At 46.8% G+C, this 20,711-nt stretch overlaps 1 protein-coding gene across 1 annotated transcript in view; it reads right to left on the bottom strand.

The window, feature by feature from the left end:
• Nucleotides 1-20,711, bottom strand: part of ASTN2 (astrotactin 2) — a 319,778-nt gene that overhangs the window by 177,144 nt on the left and 121,923 nt on the right. The window contains exons 7-10 of the mRNA XM_071766590.1: nucleotides 12,121-12,288; nucleotides 4,511-4,595; nucleotides 4,288-4,362; nucleotides 3,711-3,848 (exon numbers count right to left, since the gene is read on the bottom strand). Of these exons, the coding sequence (XP_071622691.1) occupies nucleotides 3,711-3,848; nucleotides 4,288-4,362; nucleotides 4,511-4,595; nucleotides 12,121-12,288 (466 nt within the window). The remainder of the gene's footprint in view (nucleotides 1-3,710; nucleotides 3,849-4,287; nucleotides 4,363-4,510; nucleotides 4,596-12,120; nucleotides 12,289-20,711) is intronic.

Genomic DNA, 20,711 nt, shown 5'->3' with positions numbered 1-20,711 from the left:
CACAGGTGGCACAGTGAACCAGGACCACCAGGTGTTCCCCAGCACTGTGCTTTGCCCCCCAGGTCACCTCCCCTCTTGATCCCAGGCAGCCAGCTGCACCCCAAGGGATGCTTTTATCATCCCCCACAGGGATGCTTTTATTATCCCCCTCTTAGGGATCCTGGGTGCTGGCTGTGGTGGGTCCCAGGGGTTGTGGGTGCAGGTCCTCCCTGTGAGCATCCACAGGGCATCTCAGGGCATCTCAGCATCTGCTGCTGAAATTATAGTGATTCCTGGTCCCACAGGACCAGCAGTACCTCCCTAAAGAGTCAAAAACAGATAGCAATGTGTTCAGGGAAGGCCAACAGAAACATTAAACACCAAATGGTAATTTGATTGTTTGTTTTAAACATGGGCTACTGTGTTTAGCACCAGGTTATGGGAGAAGCTTAGATAAAAGAGAAGGATGGGAGCAACTGGCAGGGGGAAACAAAGTGGAATCTTGAAAACAGTGAACTAAGGTGGGACTGGGAGGTATTTCTTGTCCTGGCAGGGGATGTCCTGGGATCCAGGGCTGGGAGAGGCTCACAGTGCTGCTGGCCAATATCAAATCATCAAATGAACAAAGATGTCACCAGTAGCATGGTTGCCACAATCCCAGATGTGTGACTAACATGATTATTGTGCAGAGGATCAAACTCGGGGGTTGAGAAAGGGATGCTCAATATGGCTACTGATAAATTATACAGAGAAGTTTCATTAACTCTAAACAACCTCATGTTGAATTTATGATGCACAGCTCTAAAATCACCGAGTTCTGCACGCAAAGTTCTGTCCCCAGCTCAGTCCCCAGTTTGGGAGCATTCCAGTGGGATGTTTGCAGGTAGACCTTTGGATCCTGTCTATAGCAAGTTTCTCTAATGATTTGGCTACAGCAGCAAGAGGAGGGTCCATCACTCCCACCACCAAGGACAGCTTGCTGCACCCCTCAGCAGTGACACACACAGAGGAGAGATCTCTGTATACAGAGAACCAGCAAGAAACCAGCATTTCTCTGGAGAGCTGCTAAAAAATAGAGCCCCTCCTGTCCCTTCCACAGTCTCAAGCATCTTTATAAAAACACAAGGCCATGTTGAAACCTTTAACCCTCAGAGATGTAAAGACTGCATCACTTGTTTTCTCTAAACCAGGTTTTCTGCAATTTCCCTCCATTAAACTTTTCAAGACAAGTGATCTCAGAGCCAAAAGGTGTCACAGTAATGAAAGGTCTGGCAGAATGCAGCACGCTCATTATTAAAGACAAGAAAAATACAGGACTGAGCTCCCATCACAGTGCTGCAGGGCACTTCAGAGGCTGAGATGCAGCCCTGCTGCAGCTGGTGTCATACAACCCAGGAGCTGCCCCTTGGCTTGGGGACTTAATTGTATTAGAGCTAAAGTGCTGCTGCAGGATCACCCACAGGAGCTGCCAGCATGGAGGGACAGGAGTGTCACCCCAGTCCCACAGCCCAGGGAAAAGCTTCTTCCCCATGCAGAGGGATGCTGTGTTTGAACAGCAGAAATGAAAGCAAATGTTCACCTCTGATGAGAGGTTTGACATTAGAGGTTATCACCCCCATGTCTGAGCCACCAAAACTGCTGCATTTCTGCTCCCTTGAGAAGCTACCAACACTTGTCTTAATCCAGAGGGAGAAAGCAAAGAGGCTGCAAGACAAACAGCTCTAAAAATACCTTTCTTGTTGTGTGAAAGCACAAGAGAACCTCAGAGGAGTTTCTCTGAAACTGGTCAATGGGATGTCCAAACACAGCAACCTCCTGGCTCATTGCCTCCAGTGAACCTGACCAGCCCCAGCTTTAGATCCTCTGCATCACTCCACTCAGGTGGTTTCACCTTGGTTTCCACCCACCCCAGGGTGCTTGGGACCCTGAGCTAGCAGCCTAATCCCTGTTTGAGAAGTGTTTAAGCTCTAATGTTGAAATAATAGATCACTTTTTGGTGTTCACTCTGTCCCTGAAACCTTCCATAATTCAACATCAAATATTTATTATTACGTTTATTAAAGCTTTAATAATTTAGCTTCTCCTGTATGTAAAATACAAGCACCATGAGCTTGCCTTCCTTATTATACCCGGGTCATTCCAATATTTATACCTGAGATTCTCAGTTCAGGTTCCATTTACAGGAGGAGCAGGTAACAGCCTCTGTGCCAGAAATCCAACTTCTCCTGCCTGGCATTTGTACATCTTGAGCCTGTTCCATGAGGGTGAATGCCCAGAGACAATTACTGCACTGGAGCAGAAGCAAGCTCCCCAGCCTCTGCTTTTGCTAAGGTAATTCTAGCAAAGATGTGAGAAGACAAGAAATAATGTTTTCCTGGCATTTTGACTTGGAAAATGTTAATATACAACAAGGTAATCCTTCACCTCCTTAAATGAAAAGCAGTAGTCTTCTGCAGACAAGAAAAACAAGGCTCCTAAGACAGCCAAACTGTGACATATGTACCATCCATCTCTTTTTGCAGGAAAGGAAACAAGCACTGATTAGCAACAAATCACATCTGAAATAAGGACCTCTTGGATGCCAGTCCTGGCTCTGCTATGGCCTTTGTAGGCACTTGCTCCAACAATCCACCTGCCAAGACTCATGATGACAGGACAGAAAAATGAAAAGCCACTGTGCCATTGCTCCAGGAAAAGACAAGGCAGAAGTGGCTGGGGGACATAAGGCTCCTGCTAGAGCCCAGGAAAATTGATTCACAACACAAACGAGAATTTGCAGGTTAGAAAATTGTGTCTTGAGTCAATGGGAGAAGGCAGGAAGGAGGGAGAAAGAAGGGCTGGATCACACAGTCTCCCTGGTACCCAACAGTCACATGCTCAATCTTAATTTAATGAGAGAGAGGTGGATATATTTTGTATGAAATTCTTGTAAACCAGGCAGAGGGGGACAATCACCTCCACCACTCTGCTCCAAGGCAGAGGCTGCTGCTCCTTTTCCAGCTGGGACACAGAGGACAGGGACAGGGATCCTGCCTGGCTCCTTTTCCAAGGGGGTCCCCTCTGTCAACTCTCAGCCCCTTCTCTCAGGAAACAGCCTCTTCTCCCTCTCCTACTACCAAGCCAATTCTCCCAGCAGTGTCCCCTTAGGTCCTGCTTCTGAACCAGACTGTCACAAGTCCAATAATATCTGCTTAAAATATAAGCCAGCCAAAATGGGGGAGCCAGAGAAACCTCCAGGCATTTACTAAACTCAAGAAGGAAAAAAAAAAAAAAAGAAAACCAACCAAACTTCTACATATAATAACTGGACGAGGAACATGACATTTTCACCAGCGTCTGACCTTGACTTTTCATGAGCACCATGGCAGAATCCCAAAGGCTGGGTGGACACAATAAATGTATGAGTTTCTGAAAGATGTCAGCACCTCCATACTGGTAAATGCACTGATGTGAGCTCTGCAATCTAACACTAGACAGAAGCCACTTCAAAACTGCCTCACCACAGGTTCACAATAATTTTCCTGACTAGACTGGCAGACTCCAGAGTGATATACACAGGCCTGGCCTACACCCATCAGGACCAAAAGAGCCTGGGGAGCTATCACCTCAGATTTCTTATTGGAATAAAATTAATCCAGCTCATCACCACAGAAATAACTGCATCCTCAATAACAATTTAAAGAGCAGTGTAATCACTCAAGCATGAGGAAAACGAGAAATCTGCTTCCTACCTGACATCTGCTGGATCTTCTGTCACCAGAACATCTGTCTTGCAGCTGGCGAGAGGATTGATAGAAAGCTCCACAGGGGGCACCACGAAGCTCTTACTGACAGGCAGCCACAGGCCTTGCCCCAAACTGTAGGTGGACCTGGAATAAGGACAAATGTGTCACACAGGGACAGAGCGTCCACAGTGAATGGTGGTCCTCTATTTCATCTGCCCACTTGGAAACCAGAGCAGTGTTGGCATCATGGTGTTTGTCAGACATTTGGGCTTGTCCTGAAAGCCAAATGAGAGAGAAATAGCTAGAGATGAGGCAGGGGGAATATGGGAATGGTAGAGATCTTTTAACCCAGGAATAGCTTATGTGTGCAGTGTCCTCACTTTTCTGAGCCATGTCCAGCTGAAAGGATGAGAGGGAAACCCTTTCCCTTCTCCAGAACATGGACAAAACTTTCAGGTTTGTCATAGGTAAACGACCACCAGAACAAGACAGAGCAGGGAGTAACCAAGATGTAGCATCCACTGGAATGTCCTCACTGACACTCTCTTCCTGAATGTCCAAGCCAAACACTCCTTCCACTCACCTGAGGATCTTTTCTGGTGCCTGTTCTCCTGTGACCAAGTCGTATCCTCGCTCCAGCGTTGTGTAGGGCCATGGCCTGGGAGGCAGAGAGAGAAAGAGCAGCTGTGGCATGTCATGGGGCCAGGAAAGCAGCACAGCCTTGTCCTGGGTCTTTGGTAGCCAGTGGGGAGGAGAGCAGCCCCCTCAGAGTGTCAGAGTGAAGGCACCATCCCATCCCCACTCACCCTTCGCTGTGTCCCCAGTCACTGCGCACACACAGGTGGCGATGGACGGGGTCCGGGGCGTAACCTTCGTGGCAGCTGCACTCTCCTAAAAGACAAGAGGGGAAGATGAGACCTCTCTGCCCCAGAGAAAAGAGAGTGACTGTGGCACCAGGCTCTCCCCTCCTGCCAGCCATCTCAGCTCATATAAGGACATTCCTGGTCTCCACTGTGGATCTGGAGCAGCATGGACATTTCTGAAACCTCCAAGAGAAGCTCTCACTGACAGAGAAGCAGAGGAGGAGACAGGGAGATCTGTATCCTGCAGGAAGATACAGAAACCCCTGACCTACACCCTCCACAGGCAGTGCTCGTGCTATACCCCCATCCCTTGGCTTCAGGGTCCTGCTTCCCTTCACTCTCTGCCTGCTGGCTCACCCTGTTACACCCTTCTGACAGCAGGAAAAGACATTTCCCACACCAGAAACCCAACTGAGCTTGGCCCACATCGATTCTGTGTTTGGTAGAAATACATAACCTGGAGCAAGAAACAGCAAAATCAAAAGATTAATTGGATTTGCACATGGAGTTTCTGTTACAAGCTGCTGCCAATGTTTTTTTCCACCCCCCCTTCCCCTCCTCTCCCAATCTCCTAACAGCTTGGCTGAGCAGTAAACATCAGCAGAGGTGAAGACCTGGGGAGGATGCGGGGGGGTTGGGTACCCCCATCCTGGCAGTAATGCAGACTGGTGGGTACCTGTGTGCTCATCAGGATACTAAGCAAGTTCTTAAAATGCCTCGCAGGGATTACAGTAAAGAGCTTTATTGTCAGGAGGGAGTGAGAGGGTGGTTCAGCTGCTGAGATTTTTTGAGGAAGAGACGCCTGGAAAGGGGGAGACAGCAAAATATGGAAAAAGAGGGGGGGGGGGGGGGGCAAGAGACAGCTAATGACGTGCTAAAAGGCAACAGCACCTTCATGAAATATTCACTGCCTTAAACACGTCTAATATTAAAGATTAAACGTCCTGGGATTTGTCCTAGCGACTTGGAAGCACTGATTTATGATCTGTCAAAAGCTGCTAACCTCATGATTCATAAGGGGAGCAGCAGGAACACTGCATCTCCAAAGGGAAAGAATCGGGAGAGATTCGGCAGTGCTGGCCCCGGCTCAGCCGTGCCCGGAGGCTGGGGCGGTCTCGTTGCAAGACAACACCGGTTCTAATGACTCCATCAGTGATTTAAAAAAGAAAAAGAAAAGTTATTTTTTCCTTGGGTGCTTAGTACGCAAGTTTCCCCAGCCGTGCCGCGGATCATTAATTCCTGGCGCTTATTACATAACAAATATATGCTCTGCAAATGAGAGACAACCCAAAGTGCTTGCAAAGCAGAGCTGGGAGTCTTGGGGCACCAGCTCATGCTCAGCTCCTGCTGCAGAAATGAGAGGAAGTAATGAAAAATCACCTACAGAGGTTGGCATCAAACAGCCCCAACACCACCCCCCTCCTTACTGATGGCTGGAGGTGCCAGGGTAGTGAATCCCGTTTCCCACCATGCTGGAGGGTTAATTTTGTCCTGCCAGGGCAGTGAATCCCTTTCCCACCATGCTGGAGGGTTTATTTTGTCCTCCGGTTTGTTTACTGCTCCAGCAGTTTGGTGTCAGAAGGAGAAACTCTATCAACCTGCAGAAATATTGATTTTTATCGACTCCAATCCTGGAGTTTCAACAGCTACAGCCGGTGCTTGAGGCTTCATTGGGAGGTTTATTGGGAGGTTTATTTCACTAAGTGAGAGGGCAAATGGTGGCACCAGCTGAGAGGAGAACTGGGGCAGCAGAGAAGTGGAACTCCAGGAAAACCACACTGGGCATGGAGACCCCGGGTACTTCCCTCCCCACTTTCCCCTCTCACCCCCCTTAACCAGGACGACTTGGAACCAGCTTTGCCCAGGAGATCTGCAAGCTTTGGGCAGAGTTTTAAAAATAGGATAGGAATTCTCCCAGCACAAGATGGGCTGAGCATTGCAGCCTGCTGGAGGAGCACAGACTCCATCTTCCTAGGCTGGATGATTTAGGATCTATTTCTATATCTAGACCTACAAGCAAATAATTAGTATAGCTTCCAAAAAATCCTTAGAAGAACCTGCTAAGCTTCTGCAGGTTTTAATGAGCTTTTGCTCCCTCCCCATCCTTCCTTTGGCCTCCCTGAGCTACTCCATCATTTCCTGCCTGTGCCCATCCTCTCCAGGCACAATGCTGAGTGAGGGAAGATGCTGAACCAGCCAGGATAATCTGCATGGACTTAGAAATCCTGGGGTAAAATCTCTTGAGTGGCAGCAATGGGGGCTCCCATATCCCTAATTTCTCTTTAGGGTAGGTGCATTTTCTGCAGAGAAAATTTCAACTTGTCATTAAAAAAAAAAAGATTTAAAAATGCTCTTGTTCAGAGCTACTAAATCCTGTGCTTCTGACATTAGTGAGGTTACCTGTGCAGCAACACTTGGGCCAAGGTAGGATTCACCTGAGCTTAAAGCCAGAGTTGACCAATAACCCCAAGTTTGACAAATAACCACACCTGAAGCTGGATGCAATTTCCACAGGTGCTACACGTCCCTGCACAGCATTTGGATGCTGCAGGAGGACAAATGAATGAGGAACCTACAAACTGCTGTGACAAACACCCTATTTCCACAGTCACCAACCCACATCCTGCCCACAGCCAACGTGCAGCAGGCACAGCCTTTCCTCTTCCTTCAGATTCCTGACCCACAAACCATGTCAGATAATCAATCCACAGCAAATTTTGAGCTGTTAGAGGAAAAGGAAGGATGGCTGGTCACTCAGTTTTTCTGAGAGCAGGGCCTGGTGCTCAGCTCTGAAGGTCTCATGTTATATTTTCACTGTGTTTCTTACTTGTTAGGCTCACTAAGGAGAGAGCTGATCCCTGGTGATGCTGCTGCCAGCTCCCCCCAGTCCACCTGCCCAGCAGGGGCTTCTGCAGTCCCCGTGCCCCTGGGGAAAATGTTTTTTGCTGGCATTGACATTTTTATTTAAGGAATCAGAGGCACTTTGGCACCAGTGGAGAAAACCTGTGGTCTATCAACCCTCCCCTGGCAGTGCCAGTCTCCAGGATTTCCTTCATGTCAGCAGCACCTTTACCCGTGGTGTTATCTTCATCCTGGAGTATGAGGGACCAGCCTCCCCTAGCTATCCCTCCAGCTTTTCTCATCCTACTTTCTCCTTCACTCTTTTCTTTCCTAAAATCATTAAATAACACAAGAACTATTGCGATTTTTTCCAGGTTGTGCATCTTGAACATTCACGTGTTGTGACTTGACCTGGCCAAAATAAAGCCAATAAAATACCAAACTATCTGCTAGCAGCATCCTTCAGGGATGGCACTTTCCAAACCTGAGTTTCTGCTTCATCCTGACAAGAAGTGCAAGTTCAGTAAAAGCAGTTTAGCTACCAGGGAACAAGACAGGAGAGGTGGTTCCTGCTTGGCCAACCTGGCACAGAGTACAGAGGGAAAATCTGCAGTTAATTTGACACTTATCCTTCCTCTCCCTGCACTGCAAGTCCCCCTCTTCACCCAGATCCATCACAGCACTTAAGCACAAGCTTAACGTCCAGGGATTGTGTCTGGGTTTACACTCTGCACAGATTTTATTCTCATTATCATCTGCTCAGCCACCAAAGCAGCTCCCCCTGGGCACACGTGTGCAGCTGATGCAAGGAAGCAGGGAGAGATCCTGTGAGTGGACCAAGGTCCACAGTGCCATAGGTAACATCTTCTGGGGTGACTGCTGGCCCAGAGCTGCCCAAGGCAAGGTGAGAAACCCCCAGTGCTGGTGGGATGAGTCAAGCCAACGAGAGGCCCAGAAGTAGCCCTGTTCAGCAGAGCTCATTCCTCTTCCCCACTCTCCAGGATCTTTAGACAAGCACAGAAATACTATTACAAGAACATTAGCAGCTGCAGGATTAAACACTCTAATGGCAGAAAATGAGAGTGTAAAGACAGCACAGATAACCTTAACTCAGCCCCCTTGAAGGCATGCATTTTGATTGCTATTTATGTATAACACTTCTAGCCCCAAGCGAAATTAGCTTGGGAGTTAACTGCCTCCTGCCCTGCTTGGTGCACGAAGCAAGCTGTGCCTCCACGTGAAAAGAAATCGTATATTATATGTTTTTTGACCAAGTTATTAAACTACATACCTTAGAGAGTCAGAACCTCATCTTATAAAAGTCTAAGTCAATAAAGGCACAAGGATCCTCCAACAGCGAAAATAGCAGAAGTACACAAGAACAAACAAATACTACTTGATGTGCACAATAGCTGCATGATATTAAATTGAACTATTGGAGAAAATGCCTGCATTCATAACCACAAATACACCCTCACCATGGTTGGTCATCTCCTGATTTGCATGCTCAGCTCTGTAACCTCCAAATCCCCTTAACAAGTTGCTCTTTTAAAACCCCCTCTGGTAAAAAATGACTTTCATCTCTCTCCTGCCCACAAGACCCCTGCCCTACTCAGACAGGAACACCAGCTGTGGATCTGGTGACAAACTACCCCACTTGTAACGTGATGGAAACCTTGATATTTTTCCCTCCTGTCAATTTCCAGAAAAGACCCTTCACTGCTACATCTCTTTTGGTCCTTACAAGCTGGTGCCTGCTGCTTTGGGGGGTGCCATCAATTGTGGATGCAAAGGAGGGAATCTCAATGGAGAAGTGCCTGATTTGTAGATGAGGAAAAAAAAAAAAAATCAACACATTTGCACCTGCTAATCAAGGTAGCTATCCATCTCATTTATGCCACTGCTCCAGCAAGCCTGACAGCCCAAAATCAGAGGCTGTTTCTTCCAGCATTTGGCCCTGAGGGACAGATTCTCCAGCAGGTCTCTTAAGCGATGCCCACAGAATGTGCAAGTGAATCAGTTTTGTGCATACAAAACAGGTAATTGTGCTCACAAATCAGGATTTGCATATGCTGCTGAAAATGGATTCTCTCAGAAATGTTACCTGTGCTGGCAAGGGAGACCAGAAAAAAAAATGAGCACTCCTGGATGTTATACAGAGGAAACCCAGGGAGTGGTGTGAGCAGCAGTGCTGGCAACATATCCACATCTGTCCAAAATATGGAGAGTGAGAAGAGTTGACTGCACGTCCCAGAGGATGATAAACTTTCCCTGTTCTCCTTTCAGATAGCACCATCAGCACCTGCCAAGAGGATGGGGCATTTTGGATGAAGCTTTTACACTGAGGATGTATCCTGAAGCCAGTGGGGTACCTGTCCCATCTGAAGTGGTGGCTCAGGCACAGCCAGTGTCTTGCTTGCAGGAGGAAACCTCAACCTCACCAGAATTCATTTAGTTTTTTATTTGCAGTCTGTCAGAGCCATCAGCTTGGCTGTTCCCAAGGCAGGGGGGAAGGATAAAGATGGTATCTTGCTCATGTGCAGGTGTTGGTGCTCCTGAAAAGCTCTGACGAGCTGGTGCTTTGCAATGCAGCTTAGGAATTTGTCAGGAGGGCAGCAATCATTTAATTAAAGTGTGAGTCACACAGCAAAGACATGAGGGAAGCAAATTAAGGGCAGGCAAGCAAAAATGTGTTTTGGCATTTCATAGAGTTTTAGAGCCTTCATTTTCAGTGTGGATTAACCACTCCTAATGAAGTAGTACTCAGTAGCTGGAGTAATGAGTCAGCACATTGTATGGACAGATCTTACATAAAACTCTAACCTAAGAGGTCTTCAGTGCTGGGAAGGGGTAAGAGCTCCAGTCTCACTCCACAGAGCTTTGTGACCTGGGGGCCTCTGCCCAGATGTGTGCCAGGAGCCCCTGGCACTGCTACAGAGCTGGAGTCCTGCCCAGAGGTCTGCCCACACCTGGGGGCAAGGAAGCTTTGGGACAAGGCTGTCTCCACACTGCCAGAGAGTGGCTTCCAAGGGGAAGGCTGAAGTTAGACTGGATATAAATGTGGTGGACCTCAAAGCTGTCTCTGATGTTTTTGCAGAGGAAATCTTCACAGCTTTTATGCCACAGACAGGACAAACCTCAGTGCATCCTCCTGATGGACATTCTGCCCAGCCTGAGAGGACAGAGGGCAGGGGAAACCCCCAGCACCCATCACTTGGGATGCTCACAATGATGATAAAATCCCTGATCTGAAAAGGTTGAAATGTAGGCAGGATTTATATCCTGTAGTAAAACCACACACCTGCCTCTCTCACGCCGATAAAAATATATCACCCTTAAAAACAGAATGATATTAATAAAAATAAATCTAAAAATACATGCAGTGCATCATGGAAGTACAGTCTGCTCCCAGCCTGGCACGGAGACTCCATCCTGAGCAGGGTGTCAGCTACTTCCAAAGGTCTTATTTTCAGTGAGTGGTTGCTCAGCTCTTGCAAAGTTTGGACCTCTCAAGGACAGCATGGGGCTCTTTCAGTGGTCCAGTTTCCCTGCTGGAGTTTCTTCTAAAACTGGAGCACTAAGACAAGAGAATTGTCTTGACCAGGAAAATGGATTTATAAGACCAAGTTTGGTATTTGCATCTCAGCCAAGGAGGGAGGGAGAAGCCCAGAGTCATCCCTGCAATTTCCTCCTCTGAAGACACCATGTTCTAATAGCACAGTCTGTGGCAGTGGGAGGCTTAGAGAAAACCTTCTCCTCTGTAAGCCACTGCTCTTCAAACCCCCTGGCAAAATCAGCACCCAGCATCCCTACTCACAGCCAGGAATCTCACACATGGTGTTTCTTCTCATTGCTGAGAGAAGCTGACTCCATGCCACCAAGAAGGAATCTCACCCAAGCTGAGGAACTGAGGAGCAGTGCTCATAACTGCAGAGGGCACAGCACACCCTGTGCTATGAAAAACCAGCACAGTCCCTGAGCCACCTTCTCCTGTCACCTGTACCAGCTGAGGAGATGCCACTTCCTAAGGGCCAGCCCTTACTGGGGTTATGTACTCATCTCCCACCCATGCACACCCCCTGTCTTCATTAGTTGCACATTTGCTGTTTTCAGTGCTCCCAGCTCACTACAGACTCCAGGACCCCTGTTTGTCACCCAGGAGCATTAGGACAGAAGGAAAGGTGACACTTCTTTGCCCAGCCCCACATCTCAGAGACCCTGCTGCTTCACAGAGGCAGCCTCGGTGTGCAAGGAGAAGATGCTCCACAAACATGCTCACAATTCTGAAGGGTTAGAAGACAGATCCAGCCTAGGTGACCATCAGGCAGGAGGCACTGATGGGAAACACAGTGCTCTGTAGTGGAATGATCAAAAAAGACACGGGATGGAGATGAGGCAAACTCGTGAGGAGGTTTTCCAGACTGGACAGCAACACAGCACAACTTAGAAGCAGATAAACTCCATGTTCCTGCAGCTGCCACACCAAAAAAACCTAATAGGTCCATTTCAACTCTCCATCCTTGTGTCAACCTTTACACTTTGCTGATGAGGATCATCTCTGTGTGACCCTGCTGATATTTTATGGTCCTCTGGACCTAACACCGGGCAAATGCAGAGGTGAGCTGAGAGGGCACCAAAGTACCCAGAGACAAACCCTCCCCCTTGCATCTCCAAGCTTTGAAAGGTCTTTGCTCTTCCCTGGCCTCCCTTACCTGTCTCTTGGTCACACAGCTGTTCACAGGCATCAGTGGTCCTCTGTCCACACAGATCTCTCACCCAGGGGGACGTGGCATTGATCTGATAGTAGAGGGACAGCTTGGCTGGATTAAGCCAGTCAGAGATGTCCAAGTAGCTCCCCTCACTCACAACAAAGCTGCTTCCTGGAAGGTGGGAAAGAAATGCATAAGGTCAGTGTAAAAAGCAGAAAAAAACCCAGCCACCATGTATTTTGTCCCAATACCAGAACACTGTACAGAAGTTGCTGCAATCACCAACACTCTGACCCAAAGAACTTCATGTGACCATTCCTCTCCATATTAATGTGACCCAACAAATTGTCCACCAGCTGGGACACTGCTCTGCCCAGAATACTCCTCAGTCCCCACCCTCCTCAGCATCACAAGATACTGGATTTGATTCCCAGATCTCTACAGGAACAAGGATCAATGTAATTATTCCATAAGATCAGAGCATGGCTTGCCCAGGCAGGAGGTATCCAGGCAATGACAGGATGCCAGGCTTGGGATATTGGAGGGCAGTGGCTACACAGGCTGCTCCAACTTAATTTCTTTAGTTGAATGTGAGTTAATTGGCCCAATACAACTTCTTATCTAAGAGGTCTCATATCAGACACTCTCCTTTGCCCTCTCCCTCCAAAGGGCTAGAAGTCAATTCCTGCTCAAAACCTTTTCTCACAAAATCTTATGTTTCTTTATTTTGCAAAATGTATTTTTTCCCCACTGGCATCGGGGAATATGCATCATCTAATTAGCCAAATAGATTTTCAGTTCAGCCCAATCATTTCCTTATCTAACATCTGAGGCCCAGCATCACTTGGGGGATTTTGCAGGCACAGAGGTCCTCATTAACTCTGATCTTCAATTACATTGATTATAAGGCTGCCTCCATAATAGTGCTGCACAGATCAGAGGGGAGCCAAAAAACCTCTGCCATTAAGTGGTGTTTTGCAAAAGTTACCAGGGTAAAAGCCTCTAAAAATGGGAGAAGAAATGTTCAAAGAGGAGTGGGCAAAAGGAACTGTCAAGGAGTCCAGCAACCAGCAGCCACCCTTCCACCCACTTGCAAATATGAGCAAAATTTGCAGCCATGACCTGAAGATTCAAGTCCTTAACCATCACTCAAGGATGGCAAGTCAACAGATCCAGAGTGTATCTTCAGAAAACTTTGGGGCTTATATCACTTAGCAAAGGACTGGGACATTATTTTTCTTAAGTACTGCATAGGTTTGTAGCTCAATGAAAGCCAAGAGAATCAAAAAGCAGGACAAAAAAACCATAGCAGCAACCACCCCACAGGAACCTACATGAACACAAACTCCTGATTTCCCTCTGAAGATAATCACTGATGCTATAAGCAAAGAGAAGCCCTTCTAGACCTCAACCAATGCCACATTATCCATGCAGAGGATAAAAAAAGCATGTTAGTGAGAGCTCCCCTTCCTTTTCAGGCATCCCAAGATCTCAGCACCATACAAACCTGGGCCCTAACTTCACATGAATATAAATCTTCCACACCTCTACAGTTTATCCACCATAAACACATTCACAGATGCATTTCTACACTCGAAGCCAGTGGAAGCTGCCAAGCAAATGAAAATCAGACCTCCAGGATCCAGCTGCTCAGGAGACACAGCAAGGCAGGAGCCTGCAGGATACATCTCAATCAGACACATGGCAGCAGTAAATTGCCAGGTGAACTCCACGGCAGCAGTGGAAAGCCTGGGAACACTGAACCCAAAGTAGTACCTTAGAGCCATGTAATTTTTCTCCTAATTATCGTTATTTTTCAATGAATATTTAGAGGTAGATTTAAATACCAAGGATAACTATTGTTGGTTTGTTTTACCAAACAGAAACGCGTCACGAGCCCATTGGGAGTTTTTTCTATTTATCTGCACGTGCCAATCTTGCTTTCTTCCTCATTTTTGCAGTTCCTTAATAACAAGGGAGGCTTGGGAAGCATGTAAACACATTTGGAGGCTCAGCTACAGCCAACCTCCTCTGCACCCAAAGACTGAAGAGTGAAGCTACCAGCTCTTCATTAAATCCCTACTTAACGAACCCCACTTGTAGTCAAAATATACCCAGGCTGAAAGAAACAGAAGCAAATTAGACCTAAAATAGCCATATAATTCGTATTCATAAAGACAAAGGTGCCTTGAGCTGGCAGATCCATGATGAGAGGACACCATGGTTGGGTGAGCAATGGGGGATTGACCTCTGGAGCTTTCCATCACCTCCCTGTGCTGATCATCTCCAGGAAGAGGAAGCACATTTATGGCCCTGCTGCCAAATTTTCAGTTCCTTCAGAAAACCCAGCCTGCTTGCTTCTGATGTACAAAACCCCCAACAAATCTCTACTTATGGACATATTTCCTATGTCAATGCCAAAATATGATACCCAGCCAGGGGCCCACAACTTCTCTTTCAGCAGAAATCTGGTGGCCACCAGAAATTTAGGAAGTTTAAAATCACTTGCAAATTGACCAAACTTTGCCTTATTCTGTACATAAAAAGAACTTTTTAAATATAACAAAATTGTAACTTTTTAATTAAAGCCTTGGTATTTTCAAGATAAACTGTTTATTTTGATTTCTGATTGAGAAATCACCCTCAATAGTGAAAGATTTAAAAAAAAAAAAAAAAAAAGCAGAAGTGAAAACATTTTAATCCAAAAATCCCTGTATTCAATTTCAATGTAAAATGGAGGCTTTGCTACTTCAGTTAAAAACCAAAAAACCTGGAGAAATACAAGGTTTTGTTAATTGTAAATACTTTCCTTTCTTCCTAGGAAGAAGGAAGGGACAACACAAGTGCCAGGTCCTGCACTTTGGCCACAACAACCCCATGGGGAGCTCCAGGCTGGGCACAGAGAGGCTGAGAGCAGCCAGGCAGAAAGGGACCTGAGAGTTTGGATTGACAGGAAGCTGAACATGAGCCAGCAGTGTGCCCAGGTGGCCAAGAAGGCCAATGGCATCCTGGCCTGGATCAGGAACAGCGTGGCCAGCAGGTCCAGGGAAGGGATTCTGCCCCTGTGCTCAGCCCTGGGGAGGCCACAGCTTGAGTCCTGTGTCCAGTTCTGGGAGGAGATTGAGGTGCTGGAGCAGGTCCAGAGAAGAGCAAGGAGGCTGGGAAGGGATCCAGCACAAGTCCTGTGAGGAAGGGTTGAGGGAGCTGGGGGTGTTGAGGCTGGAGAAGAGGAGGCTCAGGGGAGACCTCATCACTCTCTACAACTCCCTGAAAGTTGGAGTCAGGGGGGTCGGGCTCTTCTCCCAAGTAGCTCCCAGTAAGACAAGAGGGCATGGGCTTAAGCTCTGCCAGGGGAGGTTTAGGTTGGATATTAGGAAAAAATTCTTTACAGAGAGGGTGATCAGGCATTGGAATGGGCTGCCCAGGGAGGTGGTGGATTCTCCATCCCCGGAGGTTTTTAAAAAGAGACTGGATGTGGCACTCAGTGCCATGGGCTGGGAACCAAGGTGGTTGTGGTTCAAGGGTTGGATCTGATATCTCAGAGGTTCTTTCCAACCTGGCTGATTCTGTGATTCTGTGAACTACCAGCAAGGGAACATCTCACCTCTTTGAAACTGAGTGTGTCGCAGCTCAGCTGAGTAAGATTTTGAGAGATGTTCACAGACACTCTCATCACCTTCACTCTCATTGAAAATACAAACAAACAAACATCCTATACTTGATCCCTTTATAGCTTGTCTGAGAGAAAAATAACAGAAAAAGGCACCTTACAAATATTTTGAAAGCTAAAATTCTGAAGATTTCAAAGCCTTTTCACACAATTTTTCTCTTTATTTTCAAAGAATACACATATAGAAAACAGTTTTCAAAAGTCACCAGCATGCACTTATCAAAACAGCCCTGAAAAGCTTGGCAAGAGCAGGTTGAGTATCAAAATCCTTTCAGCAACTACCTAGAACAAACATTTCCTAAGCAAGAGCCATTTCAAACATCTTTAGCTTGCCAGAAGCATCAGTCAGAGTTGCTTTTACCAATGAGCCATTTCTCACTAAATGGAAGGAGATCAAGGAAGAGGGAATGGGGATAAGAAGGACCCAAGAGGCTCCTTCACAGGGGGGCAGACCCTTCTCTGAACCACCCTCTGAAAACCTGTCTTCAGGACCTCAGACCCCATGGAACCACCCTACACCCACACCGAGCCTACAGTCAGATGTACACCAGGGAGCAGACCCCAGCAGAAATAAACACTCTCCCAAACCATCTTCCACCCTGGTGTACTCATGCTAACTTTGTCCCCTCCCAGCTATCCTCCTGGACATAAGTTTTGAGCTTCCCACTCAAAATCTTGGTGAAATTACCCTTAAGTGGAGACATTTAGGTGCAAGGACAAGCCAAGCACCAACCAAATGAGGGAGTCCAGTGGCAGAACCAAAGCTCTCCACCCACCATCACCTTCTCCCAGGAATCTCAGCTCAGTTGCAGGACATTTCTTGAGTGCTGTTGGCCTTCTGAGCTAGCTTACACCACAGAGTAGCATTGCAGGTGCATGGAGAACATCAGTACACAGCTACACAACCACCTCCCACCTCCTTGAGCTCCCACCAGCACTTTGGGGGATTGATTTGTTTGGGTTTTTGTATGCCTGTGTTTTGCTTCCCCCTTTCTTCTCCAACGCTGATCAAAGTCAGATCAGTGAAAGCAGCACCAGAAGTTCATGCCTCTCATGCTGGGGTCTCCTTCAAAGTTCAGTGGAACTGCTTAAGCCTTAACAAAAGAGGCTTGAAGTTCTGACATTTCAAAAATCATTTTCCTGAACACAACAGGATAAAACAGCTCAGACGAGATATCTAACAAGGGAAAAGAACAAAGCGTCCAAAAGGCAGCCAAAAGGGTTTGTTTTTTTCTTTTTTTTCTTTTTTTCAAGGCAAAAGATCAAAAAATATTTTTTTAAGAATTTCTATTTTTTCCTCCCCCTGCTCCTTTTGTCTTCTTTGGTCCATTCATTATTTCTTGGCCAATGAAATTCCTTTTCATCTAAAATTAGTATTCTGTTTTAGAAAGCTCTAGGAAGTCATACTACAGGTTGCTATTAATGTCTCCATTCCTATTCTATCATACAACTATAACCCTGTCACAGATTTATTTTCTTTTAACACCAGAGAAAGGATTATCCCTCTTGTTCCATTCTATAGGTACAAAGAATAACCCTATTTTATTTCTTCAGAGACTTTTTTTTTTTTCCTGGTTACCCTTGAAAGAACATTTGCCAAACAGACAACTCCTCCCCCATCAGCTCTTTCCATTGATCAGCTCTCATGGTCTCAGGGACTGAAAACTTCTTAAATTTATTCCAGAAAACTCAGAACCACCTGAGAGGTGCTGATTGCCCAGGCAAACAAGCAGGGCATGGTGCAGGGTTGTCCCACAGACTGTCATGGTGCTCAGCTTTACCCACCCCTCCCCTGCTCAGTGCAAAAGATTTTGGAATAATTAAATACCTTCAAATTACACCTCTTAAGTTTATATTCTAATGGGAATCCAGGGCTAGTACTGCTTAAAATCCAAGCTATCCAATTCACCTTTTCTTTCAAAATATTTCAATTTGACCAAGATGAAATGCCTGCACAGGTTTTAAACCTACAAAAGCCTTTACACATGCCTTTCATTTACTCTTCCATAGCTGAAGTGCATTACAGTTAATTTTACAGGCAGTGCTTGACTCAAGGACAGCTTTTCAGCACACAAACTCCTTGCAGGGCCATGGGCTGCTCACACCAGTGCTCCCTGGCTGTGGCTGAACAAACCCAGAGAGCTCCATCCCAGAGGAATGCTGTCAGTCCTGCCAGAGCTTTGTCACCCTGGCAAAGCAGAAGCAAATGAGTGATACAAATCTGTATATAATTACAGCTCAGGCAAGAAGCATCTTTCCTGTGGGAGGAGCAGGGTTACATTTTAATTGTCAAATTGCACTTTCCTGATAATTCTGACAGACTCGTTCTATGGCTTTTCTTGGCAGTCAAGTCTTGATTTTTCCATGGCTGAACTTCCAAGAAGCAAGGCAGGTATTTAATTTTATACAGCAGGTACTCAGCCAACTTTTCTCAAACCCAAGCAAGAGATCATCTTCTCACCCCTGCCTTGTGGTCAAGCTCATTCTGCAATGAGATCTCCACTAATGTAATTAAACAATATAATTGTGCAGGTGTTAGTAACACATCCCTGTCCTCAGTAGGTAATGGCTGAGACAGAAATTGGACTCTTAAAGAGAAGCTTCTTAATGCTCCATATCTCCCAGCACTCACACTCCACCCTGGGGCTCCCTCTCACAGTGATGCTCTCTAGATACTGGACAAGAGCTTGGGGAAATCCAGCTTAAATCTGATCACACCATGAAATAGATGTCGGGTGAGTTATGATAACACTTTAAAAACCACGAAGTACATGTGGATGGCAGAAAAGACAACCAAGGAGCAGAACATGCAAGTTAATATGCCACAGGACTGAGGCAAAATACCTCCCATTCACCCAGAGATTCCACATCAGGAATGTTACTTACTGATGAGAGGAAGAAACTTTTTACAGTGAGGGTGGTGAAACACTGGCCCAGGTTGCCCAGAGAGGTGGCAGATGCCCCTTTCCTGGAAACATTCAAGGTCAGGTTTGGACAGCACTCTGAGCAGCCTGACCTAGCTCCTGATGTCCCTGCTCACTGCAGGGATGTTGGACTACATGACCCTGTAAGATCCCTTCCAACCCAAACTATGTCATGATTCTGTGATGTAGCACATTGCTGCCTATGCAACCTCCAAAAATCCTTGCTGGATTGCTGCATCGTTGCTGCTGCAGGAATTCCATGAATTCTTGTTTGAAAGCAAAAGCACAGCCTAAGGCAGATACCCAGGACCAACCACCATGCTTCAGGCAGGCAGGCTCTCATCCTGCAGATGCACAAGTGAATTCTTGTCTTTCTCCTTCTATGGAAGGGAGCAGGTTAGTTGGTCAAAGATATTTTCCTTTATTAGCCTTCTCCCACCACCCATCCAAAATTAGAAGGCAGATGGCATTGGCAGAAGCTCAGCAGCTGCTGGGAGATGCCACCTCCCCAGTTGTGGGTGCATTCTGACTCTCTCAGGATGCAACAACTCCCAGCTCCAACCCATCCCCTGCTTACACCATCCAAATATCAACCCCACTCACCTATGCTTTGCTCTGATAAATCCTGCAGAGGGGCAGGGAGGAGGCGTTTGCCCTCCTTGCACCCTGAGCTGCCCCAGCACGTGTGAGTCTGTGGCAGGGACATGGGTGGGGGTGCTGGGTCAACAAGGGAAGAGCTGAGCAGAGGCTCACGAGCCTGTCAAAGGCACGATAAAAACATGATGTACTTCAGCCTCCTGAATCTTATTAGTTCTCCATGCAAAGAGTGTTCACGCCGTAAAGCCGTCTTGGAATCCCTTTGATCCAGGCTGATACAGTTTATAAATTGATGTTAATATTTAGAGTTCATGTCTGCTAATGCTGCAGCCATTTGCTCGCATTTTCTTGCCAGCCAAACAGGCAGGGGAACAGGAATGAGCTGCAAAGCAGACACAGGAGGTGACCCAGTGATTAGGAGCTGATGGAATTAAATGCAATCTGGAAAGCTGCCCCCAAACCAGGCCACCTGACCAGAAACACACAGGGGCTGGCTCAGCCACACCTGCTACAGAGTCTGCAACAGGAAAGCAGTGCTTCTGCTGAACCTCTGACCCAGGTCTCCAGACAGCAAAAGAGGCACCTCTGCAGCAGAAGGGCTCCAGGAGAAGAAAAAAGCAGTGTAAGAAAAATTCCATTTCAAGCCAGAAAATTCCCTCTGATGATTTCAGATGAAGCTTGTGGGGCTGGGACCAGATGAGGAAGATGGGGGAGCCCAGTGGCAGCATCACTCTGAAAGCTCAGATACCTTTCAGATCAGATCCTGTTCTCTATCCTTCCAGAATAAACCTGGGGTGCTTCATGTGCAATCAAAGAGCATCTCCAGCTTTTCCTTGCTGTAAAAAGGAACAGGTAGGTAGCCAGTCCCCCACCTCCTGCTTCTCATTTCTCTGCCACGTTCACAGCACATGCTGAGAACACAAGTGAATAAACACCTGAGGACACCATCTAATGCCTGGTCAGTCTGAGGGCTGCAGGAGACTGAGCAGAAGATGCCAAAAGCAAACAATTTAAAGCAACACATTTAATTAAAACCAAAATGAAAAGTTGTTGCCAGTCCAACAATTCCAATCTGCAGAGCTCTGGCAATCCTGGGGGGAAATCAACACACACTTCTAATAGCAGCATCCAATTCCACCAGTGTCCTGGAGGAAACAGCCAGGGGGGGGAAGGTAGGAAATGATCTTCAGATGAAACAATTCCTGATCAACTGAGTGGCAACCACAGCACACCATTGAGCAGGTGCAGATGCTTGAATCTTAAAAGAAAACTAAAAGAGAAGTCACAAAGAAGCTTCCTCCAACTCTGCCACCACATCAGACACACAAACCCAAAGCACAGTCTCAAGTGGTGATCCCACCTCCCACTGCTCTCCTGCTTTTGTCTGGGCTGGGACTGGGTTT

The sequence above is a fragment of the Heliangelus exortis genome, chromosome 22 (genome assembly GCF_036169615.1).
Source record: "Heliangelus exortis chromosome 22, bHelExo1.hap1, whole genome shotgun sequence".
NCBI lineage: Eukaryota > Metazoa > Chordata > Aves > Apodiformes > Trochilidae > Heliangelus > Heliangelus exortis.
Note: the sequence above shows the minus strand (reverse complement) of the source record. Positions and strands in the feature narration are given on the sequence as shown.